The sequence below is a fragment of the Rhipicephalus sanguineus genome, chromosome 3 (genome assembly GCF_013339695.2).
Source record: "Rhipicephalus sanguineus isolate Rsan-2018 chromosome 3, BIME_Rsan_1.4, whole genome shotgun sequence".
Classification (NCBI taxonomy): Eukaryota; Metazoa; Arthropoda; class Arachnida; order Ixodida; family Ixodidae; genus Rhipicephalus; species Rhipicephalus sanguineus.
The window spans coordinates 175,643,390-175,663,175 of record NC_051178.1 but is presented as its reverse complement, the minus strand read 5'-3'; the positions used below and the strand labels follow the sequence as shown (position 1 = coordinate 175,663,175).

Below are 19,786 nucleotides of genomic sequence, written 5' to 3'. Positions count from 1 at the left end.
TCTTACAGAGTCAGGCCGTAATCAGAACACCTGCCGCGTTATCAGTGAGAACAGTCGGCCGTGAGATATGGATAATGATTGTGGCGGACTATCGAACAGAATGAATCCCAGCGAAATTGCACGCATATCGCTGGCGCCCGACCTGTAACCTTGGCAAAATGCGGAACGCTGTCTCTCGCAACGGACAACAGGCAGAGCGGTTGTTTGCAGTAAGCTTACTTGAGGGCGCTGGTTTCCTTTGCGGGTGGGAGCGTAGTCACGTGTTATTTTTCATATTTCGCGGGCTTTCTTTATCAGCCGGAAAAAATGAGCACGTAATTAGTACGTTGTTAAAAATTGCGCAGTTAGATGTCCTTTGAGCATGCCTACATACGCATCATTGACATTTTGACGATTAGGTGAGTACTTGTCGAGTTACAAATATAGTTATGACTAATTAATTAAACCTCATTAACGAAAAAAATAGCAGTGGCTACTCCAGTGTACTAGGAACAATATGCAGAAGGTGCGCTTCGCGTAACGCCGTTCCTCTTTTTTTAAATCGTGCTGCCTGATAGCTGGGACACCCTGTATATCAGTTACAGTCCTCAGCTGCTGACCTTTAAGGCGCAGGTTCTGATCCCAGCGGCGGCGCTCGCGTTTCGTTGGAGGTGAAATGCTAGAGACCCGTGTACTTAGATTCAGGTGTCCGTTGAAGAACCCCAGGTGGTCGAAATTTCTGAAGCTCTCCACTACGGCGTCCCTCATAATCGTACCGTAGTTCTGGCACATAAAATCCCAGAAATTATTATGATTCCTTCGTAATTTCTCTCCTCCACTGGCTGTATTCCTTTGTTAATAGTATGTCCGAGATTATGACCGGCTGGTCTCGGTTAGCCAGACGGTGCTGTCTTAAACATTGCCGCTTTTTTGCTATGTTATAGTTGACCACATGCGCTTCAGTCAAAGCGCACAGGAATCTTGATTCGGTGTTTATATATACTCGTCTCTTTTTCAGCATTTACGCTCTGCAGATTGCAAGCCTGCTGAAACCATGACGGGCCACTGCAGGTGACTTCGAAAAGAAAGCGGAGAACGAAACAGACCTACACAACGACACCGCTTATCCAGTGAAATATGCCGGCTCTAGATCTTCCGCTCTACTTGTTTGCTTCCTTGGTAAGTTATCCGTTTTGTGTTTAGTGGGCTCTTATAGGAGTGTGGTAACATATTTGAGAACCTTAACGAAACTGTCCCGCTTGTCGCGGCTGCAACATACGCGAGTACGTGGTCGCGCTACCATACAGCCTCCATGCATCCTGCCTTCCGTGTGGAAGGACTTCGGCGAATACTTCAGTTGAACACAGGAGGAGGAGTCCTTTTATAATAGTATCATGTTTTACTTTTAGCGCGCAAACGCTCACGCGTGAGCTTTATGAAATGGAAAACTGAGACAATGATGTGACGCGGCCTTTCGTGTCAAAAGTTGCATGTTTTGTCCAGATTTCAACCTGTAACATAATTTTTTCTGTTGTCTCTACACATGCAGCGTTGGTGCTACAGCGTATGCTTCGTCCTCTACTCCTTTAAGCGTTAGACTGCAGCTCTAAAAGACTAGCAGCTACACGAAAAGTATGCGAACAATTTTCACATACACACTCACTTTTGTCGAATGTTACTATATATGGTGGAAATCCAAAGAAGGCAGAAGTTCGGAAGAAGATGAAGGCTTAAAGAGATAAAAAATCCTTAACAGGAGGGTTTCGCTAAAGCCAATGTTTCGACAAGTGGTCTTGTCTTCTTGAAGGCAGCAACTGCCTACCTTAACGCGTCTATATGTATATGTGTATGCTTCATACGCTCTCTCTTAAGCAAAGAAAAAGAGGAGGAGAGGGCAAGTGCGTTTTCAGGAAAGTAGAGGACACTCACCATGTTCCGTCATCTTGCGTCGGTAGAAACCTCTTCTTCAAGGCAGTGGCTGCCTTGAAGAAGACAAGGCAACTTGTCATAACGTTGGCTTTAGCGACGCCCCCTATACAAAAATTTTTCATCACTCTACATGGTTCCATACAAAATCAACGTTTGTGATGGCGTGATTGAGCAGAAGTAACCAAGCCACTTCCCGCATAACTCACAGTGAATCTTTTTGTCCATCGTGCTAGAATACTGTTACTGGAGGGAAGGGTCGCCTCTTTCACGTGCGAGAACGCTCACAAATACAGGGACCTGAGCAGAGTCCGCCCCGCGCGCCTTGTGGTTCTCCCGAAAACACTTAATACTTAGAGCGCCCAACGTTTCGTATGCAGCATAGGTTTCCACTAAAAAAATGATGGCTGATCCCTCTGTCATAGGAATCGGTATAACACGAAAGTGAAACGTGTCGTCACAGAAGTATTTGATTGTTTATAGTGCATTGAACTTGTATAATGACTCCTGTTGTTTGGCAGATATAGCGCCGCTTGATGTGGACGAACTCACGTTGACGCCTATTGGCACATCTCCGTACCGACGACTAACGCCCATGATCATGATTTAACGCTTGCGGTAGTTGAAGTTGTCAAGATACACGTGGACACCGCATATGGTGAATGCCGAGCAAATATGGCATCAACAAGCATATTAAACACCAACACTTGATATGCACTCCTTCAAAGCGTCGCGGAACGCGAAGAGAAACGCTACGCGCGTCGTGTCTTCCCTCTGGGAACGTGGTGCACCAGCCAGGCGAGCGTCGAAGAGCTATTTTTAGATATGGATGGATGCTATGAGCGAGGCTTGTGCCGAAGCCACCACCTCGCGGTGTGTTAAAGCGTTGACGAAATTAGACTTCTATTGGAAACGCGCCGAATCGGACGGTTGTAGCAACGGCGCTTTTTAGGAGTGGAGCTCGTTATAGCATCACCTGGTCGGTCGTCGCTCCATCCGGCGTGTCCCCGTCGTCGCGTCTCCCATATCATGAGACAGCGCCAATAGATGGCGCTGTCCCATAGATAAAAAAATAAAAATAAAAATAAAAAAATAATAAAAAGTAAAAAAAAGAGAAAATAAAAAATATTAAAAAATAAAAAATAAAAATAACAAAAATAAAAAAATGAAGAAAAAAAGGAAAAAGGAAAAATAATCAGAGCGGCGTATCGCTTTGATTACTGCATTTAGACTGCGTTATGTGTTTGTCGGTAGCTCAGTGGGCTAAACACCCGCCAGCAATCGTCGCGGACCGAGAGGTCATGGGTTCGACTCCTGTCAGTGGAACTTTTTCTTTTTTTTCTTTGCCATTTGATGGTGGGCATTCTGCTGACGTATTTCCGTGACGGAAATGCGTCATGAAAGTCTTGGTGGACCCCGGCATAAAACACTTTAGAGTTAAAAAACACAGCTTGCGTGGACTAAGGCACATCGCCCTTGACGATCGTCTTGTTGCCCAGCGGACGTGCTTCTCAATACCACTTGTCTCGTCGAAGCCTGCTAAACTTATTTATTTTTTTTGCGAAGCTGACTTTAGCTCCTGTATGCAGAGCATTGTTCATGGCACTAGTCGAGTGCCCTTAAAATATTTGAATGAGTTTACTGCAAGAGCACATTGTTTCCTGTGGGCATGGCACACACTAACTACAGCAGAACAGTTCTCTTTCGCTCTCAAGTCTATCCAAGGGAACCCAAAGTTCCCGAAACGCCAGGACCCAGGGCCACTAAATACACTTAAATGAAACACTATTGTCGCCTAAACCTTTTATTTTCGTCTTTCTACTTTACCTGTGACTGTGTTTCATGTCACTTGGTTAATTCTTTCCTCTTCGAGTCCCTTCTTTCTATCTTGATTTCCACTGTCTCTCCTCCCGATTGACACAGTGGGCAAGCGTTGTAACCCTTTCGGCGGCAGTTGTCTGTTCGCTTCCACCCTATATTCTTTTCGCCGAGTGTATATATACTTGTGTGTTTATATTGTGCGTATGCACAGTAATAATACCGAGCTCGAAATTTGATGTCGTTGCAACAATTATTCGCAGCTCGCTGCCAGCAATGTGAAAGTGACATCGGCACGACAGTCGATGTACGAGAGAGCACCTGGTACTTGCCGCATGGAGAGTCAGCTGTACCTGGAACCGCATCTCTTCAGCCAGCTCACCTGTGCACGCTGCTACAAGTACATGCCCAATCTGGCCTTCAAGAACGCCTCGAGGCTGACGTACGTACTTTTATTCTTTGGCTACACACGTTGACTCATTTCTATGTAAACGAAGGTTTGTCGATGGTTTTGCATCGTAAAAACCATATATTTCTATATTACTGCGTCGATTAAGTGTAACACTACGCTAGCGCTCCTTTGCATGCGTCGTTATCTTATGCATAAACTTTTTCAGAAGTGGCAGTACTTATTCATACATTCGGCCAATGCAACTCGCGTTCAGAAAAAGATTGCGCTATTACAGATAGCAAGTCTTGAGTGAAAGCTAATGTTATGCATATTATCAATGAAGGCAGCCGCAAAGGGTACTCGCGAGGCAAGATGCTTGCAAATTTGATACTTTGAGAGCGGGTTAGGATTGCACGACTCTGCCAAAACTCCTTCTTCTTTATTAGAAAAGTAGACAGAATCAATTCAACGTTTTTACTAAACTGGACGAACACTGTAACCTAGACACCGGGACTTCTGGGACAGCTAATGAACCAGTCAACGAGGAAAGAGCTGTATAACGCCCCACCTAGGCTGTGGGTGTGTCGTCGGTGCGCTTTGCTACCGGGTGCACGCGATGGCGAGAGCGATGTTTTTTTTTTTTATTTATAGCGGCCAGCCAATGGGAGAGCTTTTGAAGCGCTGTGGTTCAATTTCTGTGCTCTCTCCTTCTTACTCTCCTCCTTTCTATCCTTTAACTCCCATACTACATTATAAGAAAAAAAAAACCATCCTCTGATGTTTCTTTTGCCACGTACCTCTCACATACGTAACTCTCTTTAAAGAGACACGTTAGCTCTGTTTTGAAGATTCGTGGGACGCACGACTCTCCTAAAGGGAGTTAGGGTGTATCTTTAAAGAGAGTTGTATATATGCAAGAGTTATGTAAGTGGCGAAAAAGAGTCACAGGACTTTTTTTTTTCTTAGAGAGTAGGAAATCTTTTCTATGTGATACGATCCAAGTTATGCAAATACTGTTGCCATATCAAGATTGAACGAATCACATGGAAAACACACAGTTCTGTCACCCATGCCATTCGAGCATTGCGCAGACCGAAATTAAGCGACGGTGGCGTTACGTCGATAATACGTCAGTGAGCTAACGCATACCTCCGGGCCATATCGTATTGTTGGGCTGATTGCCTCCTATCTGCCGGGTTTTAAAAGAGCGCACCTTTTAGGCAGACGTACGTTCACTGTTCCGGCTGACGTGCTCTGATTTTCAAGCTAGCGAATTATATGCTTTGGTTGTCGCCGGCTAAGCTGACCCACGATCCGCGTTCCGATGCAGGTACTGTCACGGTGGCTGGTTGTGTCGTGGAGAGTGCGGTCTCGAGTGTTTCCAACCCTACGGTAATGCAAGTGACGCGAGAATATTGGAAACGTTCAAGAAAAAGTTTTACGCCGACCGATGGGAGACCTGCTGTCACGCTGCCCGGGAATGCTGCCGGGAGATGCTAGAAGACGAGCTAGCTGAGCCAGCCGCTACCAAAGGTACGCTTGAGCCGTTTACGCGATGAAACTAAGTGTGTGTACTTAATTGTAAAGATAAATTCAATTGTCACTACATCGATTCGTAGCTGTTATGATGGCGTGCGGCTCATCTTTTGTGATGGTGGTGGTGATATCAATACAGCCTGATTCAACACTGAGCTCACTCCTGAAAGCAGCCGCATATACATAATTACAATTTATGAGAACATGCACACGTTATTATACATAGCGAATGCACTAATATGGATATTGACATATTTTATTAGAGACAGAGTGGAACACTTTATAAACGACAATACTGAGTCCTCTGGCATTCTGAACAATTGGAAGCCGGTATTTACAACACGCTTTACTATACTCACATTACTTATGCCAGTGGCGTTCAGCAAAAATGACAGACACAACGTCCCTATACTGGGGAGCTGTTCCATAGTTGGGTGCATTTTGGTAGCTCTTTATGGCTTTACAATTTCTGTTGGAACCAGCGATATAAAAGACTGGAACCAACGATACGAGGTTGTTGCCCCAATGAGATATACATTAAAGAATACCGCGCGACTTGTCGCAGCACGAGATGCCGGCGCGCTTCGAGCTTGTGAGGCTCACGCGTACGTGGGGAAACCGAAACACGCCAAGCGCCCGGGCGTTCCTTGACTGCTTTCCCACTGTTTGGGTGTAGTTATATTGGATGCGAAGCATCTTATGGCAGAGTTCAAACCGGTGGTGTGCGGCGTGACCACCCTTCCTGCGCATGCGCAAACCCTCTCCACACACCTCCTCTCCACTCCCCCTCTCCGCTCCCTCTATCCCGTTCTCCCTCTCCCCTCCCCCTCTGAATCGCGGGCTCGACAAGCCGAAACGCTGCTTCGCATCGCCTCATGGTCCCCTTTAGCGGGAGATAGTGTGATTTTTTTTAACACGAAAGTGTTTTATGCCGGGGTCCACCAAGACTTCAGTGACGTATTTCCGTCACGGAAATGACGTCGAAAAAATGTACATGATCAGATGGCAAAGAAACAAGTTCCGTCAACGGGCATCGAACCCACGACCGCTCGGTCCGCAACAACAGATGCCAGGTGCGTTATCCACTGCGCCACGGTCACAGACTCTAGAGGCTTTACAAACGCGCATTTTATATCCACCACTCTCCCAATCGGCGGGGTGGTGTTGGCCTCTGGGAGCGGCAAAGTAAAGTAATTCATGATTACTGTGGCCTCCGCGATTAGTACCTGCAACGCGTTACACGTTCGTCCCATTCGGCGCGTTTTCAATAGAAGCGCAATTTTGTCAATGCCTTAACACACCGCGAGGTGGCGACCTCCACCCAAGCGTCGTAAAAGCTTCAGTCTCGCTCATAGCATCACTATCTAGCCACCATAGCATCACGCTAATCAAACCAAAAATAGCTCTGCGACGCGCGCCTGCCTCACCTGGCTGTAACACCGCGTTCCCCGCCTACGCGCTCGCCCCGAGAAAAATTGCGGCCGGGCTACCGGGACGGCACGACGCGCTTTGCGTTTCCCTCTAGTGCGTCCGTGGTGTTCAATCACATTTTAACATGCCGCAGGATGGCGACCGAGGTCTGCGTCCAATATGCGACGCTCTTCTTGCTATCACAACTCGTTTTCTGATTAGGCTTTCACCGTTAACTACTACAGCTACTACAAGGGTTTGTTTAATCATTGAACATGGACGTTAGTCGTCGGCATGGAGATGTACTACCAAGCATTAAAGTGGGTGCATCCACGTTTAACGGTGCTATAGCTGCCAGACATAAATATACATTGTGCAAACTCTCTTATATCAATGTACAGTAAACATTCAGTTACTTCTATAAGGGCACGTTTTACTTTCGTCTTATTCCGATTCCTATGACGGAGGGATCAACCATGTTTTTAAGTTAATCTTGGTTTATACAGTACGTCCAAGCTCGAATAATGTCAACCACCATTTCGTAAGTGCATGAAATTCTCGTGCAATATTTTGTTACGAAAACCACAGGCTGTCTAACACACATATGAGAGTACAGCTCGCTACCTTCGTCCAACAAGAAGGTGCACCTGACAAGATATTTCGGGATAGAAAACATGCTGTCTATTTAAAGAAAGTGTGCTCATAATGGCGTACGTCATGTGGGACAAATGGTCAGACCCGATTTCGCTTCTTTTACTATGTAGTTGTGCAGAGAAGATAGTCAGCAACGAGTGGAACTTCGGAGGTAGTTTCTTGCTATACGAAAGGCTGAACTTAGCTTGTAGGAATTGTCATACAGGTAGTGTGGTTGTTTCTTTTCGTGCACAGGAATCTTAGGCCAGCTGCGTGCAGCTCTCATACAGTAGAGAAATCGGCCCTCTATATATAGGGCTCCGAGCTTTCGGTTTTATCCGAAAAAATCCGATAAACATTCGCCGGTAAAATTTTTGACAATTCGGATTTATCCGATAAACTCCAATTTCAAGGGCCAATATGACCTGGACCAAAACCAACTCGCCGAACTTTTTATTATACTGGTCCCGTTCTTTATCGAAAGGGCAAGTTCTAAGCGCTCATTGATACATCTTCTGGTTTGACCGACCTAAAATTTACCGCGGGTAGCTGTGTTAGGCGACGTAGCTGTATTGTGCTCCGACTCAGCTTCCTACATGCAGAAGCTTCACAAGGACTTGCAACTCTCCAACCCCGAATTCAAGGCGCTTCACTTCAAAGATCCGTGCGACCCACTCAACAACGCTCTGGAGGATGGAATCAGGACGTGCTCGTTTAACGTAGTTCAAGATTTTGTTGTGCACTTTCCTGCCCTGTTGTAGTCGTTGCGGGAGCTGCGCCGTAAGTTTGGTCTTGTGTGCTTGGCCATTGGCATGTCCTTAGAGTCGCTGAAAACCGTATGTCCGTCGAGGTGGTTTTCTTTTTATGAAGCTCTAGAAGATATTTTGGACTACTGGCGCGCCATTTTGTCTTTCTTGGGAAGCGACAACGCCAAGGGAACGAAGTGTGAGAAGCTCAATAGTCTTATTTCATCGCCTGAAGCTGTACACGAGTTGCTCGTTAAGATGAGGTTTCTGAAGACCAATTCGTGTGCCGTGCTCTCAATCATTAAGGAACTTGAGGCAGAGAGTACCCTGGCACACCAAGTTTATCCCATACTGGGGGTTCGTTTGCACGCACTCATCAGTCAATGGCGTGATCCAACCGAGGTCTTCGCATCATATGTCACAAGTCTGTTCGACCTCCTTGACGATAATGACCGCTTAACGACTGTCGCAGACATTCACGATACTACGCTGCTGTCGCCGAAAAGTGGAGACAGACATCTTAGAGGAATCTGTGTGATCAACTTCAGTACAGCAAAGAATCGTTTTGGTACTGTGTTGAAATTGTGAATGCAAATGTGAAGCATGAGCTGCCCCGCGCGTTCCAAACCTATACGCCTATTTTTCAATTTGTGCTTCTTGAAACTGACGACATGAGCCAGCTCTTTAGTGTTTTTTGCGAACTATCAGTGCTATGAAATATGTAACATTGCTGAACCCCTGTCGTTTTGGAGACTTTACAGTGTCTAATGGCCAGTGCTTTGTCGCTGCGCGCTGCGTCTTCTGGCGCTTCCTGTTTCTAGCGCTAACGTTAAAAGGACATTTTCAAAGCCGAGAGTCGTCAATCGAAAGGAGCGCGCTTCGATCACTGACAGCAACCTCGCAAAGTATGCTTGCGTATTTTACAATAAGCTTTAAGCTAAGGTTCTTATACGAACAAATACAGGTGTTTTATGTTCAAGTATTTCGCTTTTGCATATATGTTTTTGTGCATTCAAACCTTCTAAAAAATGTGTTTCTTGTGTTTTGATGTTTTAGTATTCAGATATGAATTGATCTAAAATTTTGGGATTCTGATAATAATGCAAAACTCGAAATTTCGTAGTATTGGGGATTTACAAGAAATAAACTCCGATAATCGCCGAATTTCCGCCAGAAATACAGAGTCCGATAAACACCCGCTGATTTTCAAGAAATATAAACGCCGGAAACAGGGAGACCTATCTATATAACTCACAGTTCATTTTAGGCGCACATAACTGTAAATCGTCGAAGCTGTATTCTAAACGCAGTATATTGCAATAGACTTTTATGTTTAGGAGATGACCTACATACCAGAGATCGTCCGAGCTATTATCGTTGGAATGGTCCTCTAATTACAGAAGTGTCTTTCGTTGGGCTAGTTGCTCACGCATTTGTAAACCGTAAAACACGCGCGAAGGAGACGTAGCGCGAACAAAGGAGCACACAGGACGAACGGTCCTCTAATAATAGCAGTATGCAGAACAGAACATTAACCTGCGTAAAAAGAAACGAAGTTAGGCCTTAGCGTTCGCTAAAAGATTAAAAAAAATCACCTTGAACAGCTCTCAGAACTTCGCAACTGAAATTGAAGCTTCTTTTTTTTTTTTTTTTTTTTTGCATATCGGTAGGTAGCCACGCTTACCGGCTGGCACGAAACATCCCGCAGACAGTTTCTTTGTTCTACAGGCCAAGTACATCGCGGAACAAAAATGTTCACAGTGTCCACACCCTCACTTCAATAGGGGAACATGGCAGCAGGTGAGAGAGAGGGAATTTATTTAGAGAAAGGCAGAGAGATCGGCCTGAGGGTAGATCGCGGTGTTCAATAACATAAAATCAACCATCTATAGAAAAGAAATGACATGAAACCCCACATTCATATTTCAATTTCATACGTGAATGTCAGCTTGTATTTCATCCTGTTGTGTTAATATGGCATTACAGAAGTTTTACGTACTAGTACGTTGAGACATCGATATTGATCACACGCATGATCGCACACAGGCGATAAAGAGGAATTACTTGCTCACGATGAAGACGGCGAGATAAAGTAGTGTGTATATTAAAGGGGCCATGACACGTTGCTCGAATATTTGTGGTTTTCAGCGAAAATTAGAAGTAGAGGGTCTATTATGCCTATACAGATTTCAAAAGTGGGCTGTAAAAGAATATTTCAGTGCAAAACAAGCCTAGAGGTCGCCGGCTGTAAACCCCGCCCACCGCCAGCGACCAACATTTTGCCATGGCGCGTGTGACGTCATGTGCAGCACGGTACGTAGCCATCGTCTTCTACCAAAGCTTCAGCCACTGCAAATTGTTTAATTTCAGTGCTAAGCTGAAGAAATATCTCGATATCACGTGCAGCTGACGACAGAACAATATCATTGGCCGCAATGCAGACGCTTGCACAGCTAGTTGCCTGTTAAGTCACGGCTCGCGAGTACACCAGTGTTGCCTGACGCTCGGGCCGCTCGCGTGTTTATAAAAATATTCGATTATAAATTAAGTGCTCAGCCAAACGCGCTTAAATTTCGCCAGCTTATTTGTGAATGCACAAGGATTAATCCACATAACACAGATCATGGTCGAAAATTGGTTGTCATGGCCCCTTTAGGGAGTCACGCTAGTTTTCTTCCGAAGAACGTGTTACTGGGCAAGTTGGTGCTGGCTATTGGACATATTGTAGCGCTGAAGCATACTCTCAAAAGGATACAATACAGCCCCTGTCCCGTCTTCTTTTGTTATTACGCTTCAGCGCTACAATATGTCACTTTTCTGCCTATGGGAGCGGCTATTGTGGCAGCAGCTACAGCGAAAGGAGTGCCATGCCTCGCGACGAGCTTCATTCGCGAAGATTGTACGACCTTTGTGCCATGGTAGCGGTGGTCAGTGGAGCCAATAATTGCGGTCAAGTGGCAATCGAAAGGAGAATGTCACTGCCGGGCTATAATCCGGTGGACAAAGCGAGGGATGGAACTTGTCATACAAGCTTGAAGAGTTAACTCGTATCCAGGGCAGCACATCGTCACCAGGGCAAGGGTATAAGACGCGGTGAGAATGTGCCGTTCATGGTCTTGCGATTCAGTTATATGGCTTCAGCGTTCATTTCAGCACGTTGACAATATTGGGCGATATTGGGTACATATCTATCACAGGAACACTGAAACTTGAACAGTGTAGCAGGGAAGGCGAAGAAAAAGCGTCGAGGGAGAAAGTGAGCTAGGGGCCGTAAATGAGATCAAAACGTGCCCCATTATCTTTGGTGTGGTTGAATAAGCACACTTGTTATATTAGCATTAGTTCGATGAAATCGCTTAATCAGGTCGTTAGTTCGAGGGTGGCTGCAATATGTAGTAGGTTTATCAAGTGTGGGAGGTGCGTGAGGCTCGCATCGCATCGTACATAAAGTTTGTGAGAGGAACGCCTTTCAACACTCGCTCTGTAGGGCCCGAAGAGTGGTGTGATGCAGAATTACGGCTTCAAAAAGAACGGCAGAAACTTCCGAAGGTCTATAAATGAAAAACGCTGTGTTAGCAATGCGGATAAAGTGGTCGACCGCAGTCATTGTCCACGCGGACTGCCTAGTGGAAGTGATAGAAAGGGGCCCACCAACGTCGGCAAGCACAACTCTGAACGGTGTATTGTACATGTGTATCGCACAGAGAATATCGAAAACTAAAGCCTTGAAAAAAAAATGTAGAAATTAAGGCTCTGTGTTACTCAAGGCACTAGTGATAATGAGCCCGAAAGGATTGCCTAGTGCTTAGTGAATATCGGCGTGCTGTGTTTGTACTCGCAGTGAAATCTAACACCCTCGTTATTATGATTATCTGCTTTTCCAGACGGGCTACACTGCCCTGCTACATGGGATGGCTGGACGTGCTACAAAAACACGCCTGCTGGGACAACTGTGCATAAGCCGTGCCCCGCGCACGCGTACTTTATCACCGAGCAACCGCAGTGCATCAGTAAGTCACCTTTGCGGATGAGTGCATATTTGCGACTCTGGACAGAGGTCTATACGCTTACAATAATGGATTGACATTGACACGTGTGCCGCCAGCTTTAGTGTTGCTTCGTAAAAGTGCTCTCATTTATTAACCACTGCGGAGGCGGTATAGCGTATTACGAAGATAGAGCAACAATGATCACGGCACCTATGCTGTTAGGAAACTAGGTAAGTAAATGAGAGGAACATTACAAAAAGTTGAGTGCTAACATATCGGCATCCGGCGTATCGATGGCAGTGGAGCTCAGCTAAATGCGTAAAGGTCTCCGTTACTCCTCTTTGCTACGTTGCTTTTACTTTGATTCTTCGATGCGCTCCGACTATTTAGAACCCTTCAATAGGATAAAAGTAAGCAGGTGAAACTTTAGGGAAACTATCTTAAATGTTTCAAAGGCGAAGTTTTGAATGTGGAGTTTGGCAGTTTAAAAGGATAACTGCATCATAGGCTCCTTTGGTTGTAACTTATTTCCATGCCGATATATTTCTGCCAGCTTATTTTTTTACAGTTGCAATGGATTACAGTAACCAGTGCGTGGAAATCAAAGCTTCATCTAAGCAGTCCCGAGTTCAGGTTCCTCCGTTCGCTTGAGTGGCGTCTTTAGTGACGCGTCTCACTTGGCTCGATTCTGATATGCGGAATTCAATTAACTTTGAGCTTCTGATTTATAAACGATGCATAAATAATGTTACAATTAACGTTTCTCAAAGAGCTCGGTGTTAGAAATTAAGGATGCTTGTAGAACCCGCTACAATAAAAAAAGAAGTTTCAGTTCGTACTGTCATTATTCTGTTAAGGCGTATACATAACAAAAGTCCGCGAGAAATTGCAACACGAGTTTCTTCACATGTTGCGAGCGCTTCTAAAATACGCCAATCTCTTATGACTTTAGGCAATATTTGACTTGTCTAAATGGAAATGATGTCGTTCAGCAAGCGAGATATGAATGATGAAGTGTAAATGCATTGAATAACCCGCCTGCTCTATAACTTGCGGATGAGAGAGAGACAGCTTTTGAGCACAAGCTATTTCGTTGAACAGGGTACGATTTTATGAGTGAGATCCATCGCGCGTTTCTAGTGTATAGACCGCATCTTCCACTTTCGCATAAAGAAAATTATCCATTGACAACTACGAAAGCAGAGGCTGCCACGCGCAAGCGTTTGTACGCCTTTTCCTCTCTTCATATCTTGGCTGCCTCCCTCTGCCGAGAATCTGTTCGAGTCTGCCGTTCAAGGATGGACACTTGATTTTAAAAAATAATAATTTTAACATCACGAAGTGTAAAAATAGACCATGTATATACGTACACACCCGCACCAGAAAACAGTACTATTTTCCATCGCCAATGTATTCAACTATTATATTTGCTAAAGATATCGCAGTTTGATTGTGCTTGAAAATTGTGAGTAACGTTCTAATTTATACATTACGACGAGGAAAATGAGTAATTGTTATGAGCTAATGACGTTAATCGTCAAAAGCTGCATGACCTCGGGTACTTGTAACCGATAAATGAGGAGTCTTTTTTTTTTTCATTTTGTAAAGGTCGGCGCATGATATTTGTGTGATCGGTGCAGACCCTGTATGACGCGTCTGTAAACGTCGGTGCATGACCCTGTATGACGCGTCTCACACTGTTCCTATTTCGTTTGGCCTTTCTACGCAGAAATGTCGAAGAAAACCTGCTGGGAGAACGGTACGTGGTTCTACAGCCAGGAGTACGGCAAGGAGTACACTTTCTACGACTGTGGCTCACTGGAGGTATGTTTCAATATAACGTGTATACAATATGGGGCATACGGGACGCATTCAGTGCAGTGTTTATGATGCTCCGCACAAACGAAAAGTCTTTTCGAACACTGAACATTTATGGTCAGCACAACTCACCCCCCCCCGCCCCCGCCCTATAAAGTTGATAAATTTGCCCTTACTCTTCACAAAGATTCAATATTTAACAAATATGTTGCCCCTACCTCTGTTCTTCACACTCTTCTTGACATTGTCACAGACGTGATTGCGTAGCGCAGCCAATCTATTCAATATCAGTTTTCTTTGCTACCTAGACAACTGCTCTGACAGCTTTCCTGTGCCTCTACTGGCGTCAAGAGATGCGCCACGTAGCTAAAGAGAGAGAACAACTTTATTGAAGTCCGTTATAAATGTGGGGAAGAGCGTCCCCCGCATCCACCCGGCTATTCCGACGTGGGAACCAACAGGTCTAGCCTGTGGGCCCTGTCACGGGCGTATCGGACGGCCACGATTTGGTCTTGCGACTTCGTGACTAAAGAAACACAACCAAGAGCTGCCTACATGTAGCTAAGTTATAATGTCACACACTGAATGCCAACATAATGGACTTGCACAGTTTCACCTAAAGCTCGCAGAATTCTAGCATGATTGCGGTATCTGTCAACCAGTGAAAAACGTTTCATTGGTTTTAAAACCCCTGAAAGGCTTGTCACTTTTCCTGGCTACGGGCCTGGGTATTACACGACGGTGCGAAATATGATGAATAAAGCATTTTTATAAGCTGTAAAACATTTTCGCAAGGTCTTTTCTGTTTTGAACATGTTACTGAAGCATTTCATGTCGTAAAAATTTGGCAATTTTGGAACATTTTTTGTAATTCAATCGGCACTTAAGGGGTTAAGAAGTATTCAGCTTTATTGCAGGTACAAACAGCTTTACAATGGTCAATTCATATTATCTAGGTTTTCTGGCTCGGTGTGAGCCATACGCGAAAGTCGTGAGTGAATAAACAGGAACATTACGCACCAAATCTGAAGAAATTTTGGGTCATAATTGTAGTGACTGAAGTAGCAGGACGATCACACAGCAGGAGTAAGTTGTTAACACCGCAGTATTGCCTGAAGTCGCCGCCGTTACAGAATTTGCCACGAGAATGTCATCAGCACTTCTTTCTTATTGTTATTGTTTGCAATGGTGTAGACATCTGAATTACGGTTTAAATTACTGTACTATTTTTCACTAAAATGTCATTACATTATGGCAATTCTCGACCACTCATATGTGTATTCGAAGCGTAGGAAGGGAGGAGCTTCAGAGCCATCACATAATTTAGAAGGCTCGCTCACTGAACGCGTGTTCAAAACTGAACTTGTCGAGCGTTCCGCTTTCAAAACATTGGTTTTGTGGAACGCCATGATACAGCTACTCGATATAGCTTCACGTGTAAAAACATGTGTTACACTGATACACAACATTACGCTGAACTACATATAAGTGTAAAGATTAAATAACAGCCTGATTGCACAAGCGTAGTCTCTTAGGCGGTTTCATTAGTTCCTGACATGGGCTTTTTTTACAGTACGTTCATTATCTATCTATCTATCTATCTATCTATCTATCTATCTATCTATCTATCTATCTATCTATCTATCTATCTATCTATCTATCTATCTATCTATCTATCTATCTATCTATCTATCTATCTATCTATCTATCTATCTATCTATCTATCTATCTATCTATCTATCTATCTATCTATCTATCTATCTATCTATCTATCTATCTATCTATCTATCTATCTATCTATCTATCTATCTATCTATCTATCTATCTATCTATCTAGCAAGCTAATGGTTTGGAAGGTGGTAGAAACAGTACGTGGTATCCGTTTTGTTACGACTAGTTCACAGGCGTGCTTGGTGCGACTACGCACAGGACTCAATCAATACGGCCATAGGTCGAGAGTGTCACGTGACTGACAATGATTGGAGGCAAGCTGCTGTTCGTGATCACCTCCCCCTCAGCGATGTGTTGGGTGCGTGGCGCAAGCCGCACTGTGGCAATATTTTGCCGCCTGTCAATCACCAAAACAATGACAACAGGATGCATTCGTGTGGGACGGAAGGCTCAGCGCCGACGTGTGCTTATATAGCGAAGGCAATGGGTGTGTGTGCAGAACTTTCCACGAATAGAGGTGCCCGAGAACAACTCGATTAGTCGAGCAGCAATAAGCGTGCCTCTTGTGAGGCTGTCAGTTTCAACATCCAAATATGACAGGGGCCATCGTTTCGAACACTTTCATACATACGTGGTTGTCAGCCGCAGCGTTGTTGTCTGCAATGCTGGGGGTTAAATACATGGCTTACTAAATGCTCCATGATTTTCTCGTCAAAAGAATCTGCTTTAGATAAATCCAATAGGCTAAAATGCTCAGCAGAAGGGAGCTACGGTCTCGAACATCAACTTAGGTTGATCACGGGTGGTCAGCGGCTTAGCAGAGTTCTATTGGCCTGGTGTGCGACCGATGGCGGCGCTGCGAACGGCGCCTGTATGACGTCAGAGCGGGGATTTGCGCGCTTTCGTCTGCTACGTAGGCCCAGCGCCGTGTTGAAACCACCGTTGTGGTATATCTCAACAAAAATGCAGTTCAATTGGTTATCTTGCGTATGGTGGCTACTGACGCTGTGCGAACAACCGTGGGACTGCTTTTAACGTTCATTTAGAACTACAGCTCTTTGTTTTTTAGAACTGCGGCCGCTTGTCGCCCCGGCGAGTGCAGCGCAATGGTAAAGTACTGCTCTGTGGCTCAGTGTACTTCGTCCGCTCGTGAAAAAGGCGTTAGCTTTCACAACTACCCTAAGGGCCCAAAGCTGAAGAAGTGCATCGCAAACTCAGAATGGGAAAGCGCCCCACGCCTTCATCGACCTTGTGCATCAAGCACTTCGCGGACACTTCTGCTACCCACCGTACGTGCGACTCTTAGGTGAGTTTGTGACCGTGTTTAAGCGCCTCGCCAATACTTAAGGCGTTTATTGCACGCAGACTACAAGCATAGGCGAATTACACCAGGTGCGGTGCCGTCCCACAACCTGCCGCGAAGGCCCCTAGACAAGGAGCCGACGACGCGGCCTCCGAATCGCCTCGCAGGAAAGCGCGCCTCGTGAGCTCAGCTGAGCGCGGCGCAGGATATCTGAGACTACGGCTGCATTTGGATGGCGTACATACGTATTTTACTTATGAAGGCATGCGTGCGCCTAGCGGACTGCTTATCATAAAGTCATAAGCGAAACCTGTTGCCGCTGTTTAGTGCACATTCTCTAAAAGCTTTCACCTGAGGCAGTGCAGACGCTTTTTTAAAAGCGGAGCCCTTTAAGCTTTTCGTTAGGCTGCGTGGCGTGAAACTGGACCCAGCTTGCCTTTGCCATGTTAATCTCTGTGGCCCTGTGCGTGGTATAATCAGCGATTAACTATTTGTTATATTCTAATACCCATGCGACGGCCCTGTGCGGTATTAATAGGAACTACGACGTAATATCGTTCTCACTGAACCAACATTACGGGACAAACTGCGATCATGGGCATCGGCAGGGGGGTGTGTAACAAGGCGGCACTTGCGCACTTGTTTGCAGGACGAAAGCAGCGGCGGTGATGTGACCTCTGTTGACGGCCTCGACCGCGCATTCAACAATGTGGCCTGCGTCGTACACCGCCTCGCCCTCGATGAGGCACCGCTACCTTTCACAAGCTTGATCTACATGCTTGTAGATGCTGGAGAACGGCACGCTTACTGAAATATCGAAAGCACCACCCAAACTAATAAGTATCGTACGGCGGAAACAAGATAACGAGCAAGAACACTCACACATAGTTTCACTTTCTCACCAGCAATGCGGTCGGTGGCATCGGCGCACTCGTCGGCCATCCGGGGGATTTCTTGGCCCTGTCGAATGGGCCGCAACTAAAACAAGTTCAAGATTACACTCGAAAACATTCGTTGCAGGCGTTAGTTGACCGTCGCGAGGCTGTTCGTTCGACAAAGTCCCACCTGAAGCAGACGATCCGCATACAGGAGCAGCGGCTGCTGCAGCGCGGTTGAGAGCGGAGTCCCCGCTCTGACGTCACACGCGAGAGGGCGCCACTCCAAGATCTCGAGGCCAATATAGAGAATATGCGTTTTCAACGAACGCAGATTATGTTTAAAGATTAAAATAAACAAGAATTTTATGCTGACACTCTTAGAATCTACTTCATACGTGTTTGACATCGTTACTTCGTAGGCACGTCTTGGATGCCCTAAATAAACTTATTTTCAAAAAAAAAAAAAAAACAAGCAAGGCAACATAAATGCGCGAGTACCTCATTATCCTGCCGGCTTCATTTCGTGAAAACTCGCTTGTATTGTTGCGTGTGCCAGTGCTCTGTTCATCACATAGTGTCACAATTGTATTGATGGACTTATCCTTTCATTGCTCTACTTTCTTGCATGTCACACGGTGTCGGCGCACCTTCAGTACCATCGTTCTATGACCATCTTCTCCATCGTTCTACACTCACTGTCGGTCGTCGTCCTGGTGCCTGCCATTATCATATTCTCTGTGTACAAGTAAGTTCCTTCTTCATGCTTTTATAAGCGTTGACGCCCTAGGCATGGAGAGAGTTGACATAACTAATGCTTGCGGGCATATGCATCTTGTCTTCTGCCCTTTAACATTGAATGTGCTGTTAAACGACATGGAAGAAACTGCTTTGCAGGCACGTTTAACGACAGCGTTGTGTCTGTATTTACAGCACTGTAGACTACTCAGAGTAGGAGGCCACGACAAGACTGTGCAGTATCAAAACCTCTGGGCTCATTAAAGCGAGGCATTGCGCTTGTCTTGACATTATGGGATGCCCACATTTACTCAGGTCATGATTGATACGGCATAATGCTGTATGAATCTGCTAAGGGATGCCCACATCGATAAGGCTTTGCGTCCGAGGCTAAACAAAAAATTATAAAATTAATTCACGTGAGAAGACAAATATGTAATGCACTGTGTCGTGCGGCCACGTGGCAAACATATTGTCTGGGGTAATTGAAGCCTCATGCAGAGGTGAATTTTTATTTTGCTGCTATCTTGCCATGAAACACCTGTCATGGGCGACACTGTTGTTTATATTCTCGTAACCGTCCTTGCTCCTCTTTCGCTGTCGCAAATTGTGATCAATAAACCTAATGAAAATACCAGACCCGCAGAAATCACCAGCCAGGAGCAACTATGTTATTACTTCGTTGTTTTTCTCTGCTTTCATTTCTTCTCTTTTGTAGAGTACCCTGTGTCGATGGTGAGCTCCACGTTCAGTCGCTGTCTAGTAAGTTAAAGATAAATGTATTAAAAGCAGAAAGATCACTGTCTGTTTGGTAGACATAGAGCATGATCACAACGCGCGGCTACAATCAATGCCTATTTTTTTACTAGAAAGTTGCTTTAAATGCGCGTCCTGGTTACCAATGATAGCCACATATTTTAACCTTGGCTTGATTTCTCCATTCTCATTTGCTT

At 45.2% G+C, this 19,786-nt stretch overlaps 1 protein-coding gene across 1 annotated transcript in view; it reads left to right on the top strand.

The window, feature by feature from the left end:
* Positions 1 to 953: 953 nt before the first annotated feature.
* Positions 954 to 19,786, top strand: part of LOC119387709 (calcitonin gene-related peptide type 1 receptor) — a 43,624-nt gene continuing 24,791 nt past the window's right edge. Inside the window, exons 1-6 of the mRNA XM_037655188.2 lie at positions 954 to 1,158; positions 3,987 to 4,165; positions 5,445 to 5,647; positions 12,324 to 12,449; positions 14,158 to 14,252; positions 18,752 to 18,843. Coding sequence (XP_037511116.1) covers positions 1,117 to 1,158; positions 3,987 to 4,165; positions 5,445 to 5,647; positions 12,324 to 12,449; positions 14,158 to 14,252; positions 18,752 to 18,843 — 737 coding nt within the window. The 5' untranslated portion in view covers positions 954 to 1,116. The remainder of the gene's footprint in view (positions 1,159 to 3,986; positions 4,166 to 5,444; positions 5,648 to 12,323; positions 12,450 to 14,157; positions 14,253 to 18,751; positions 18,844 to 19,786) is intronic.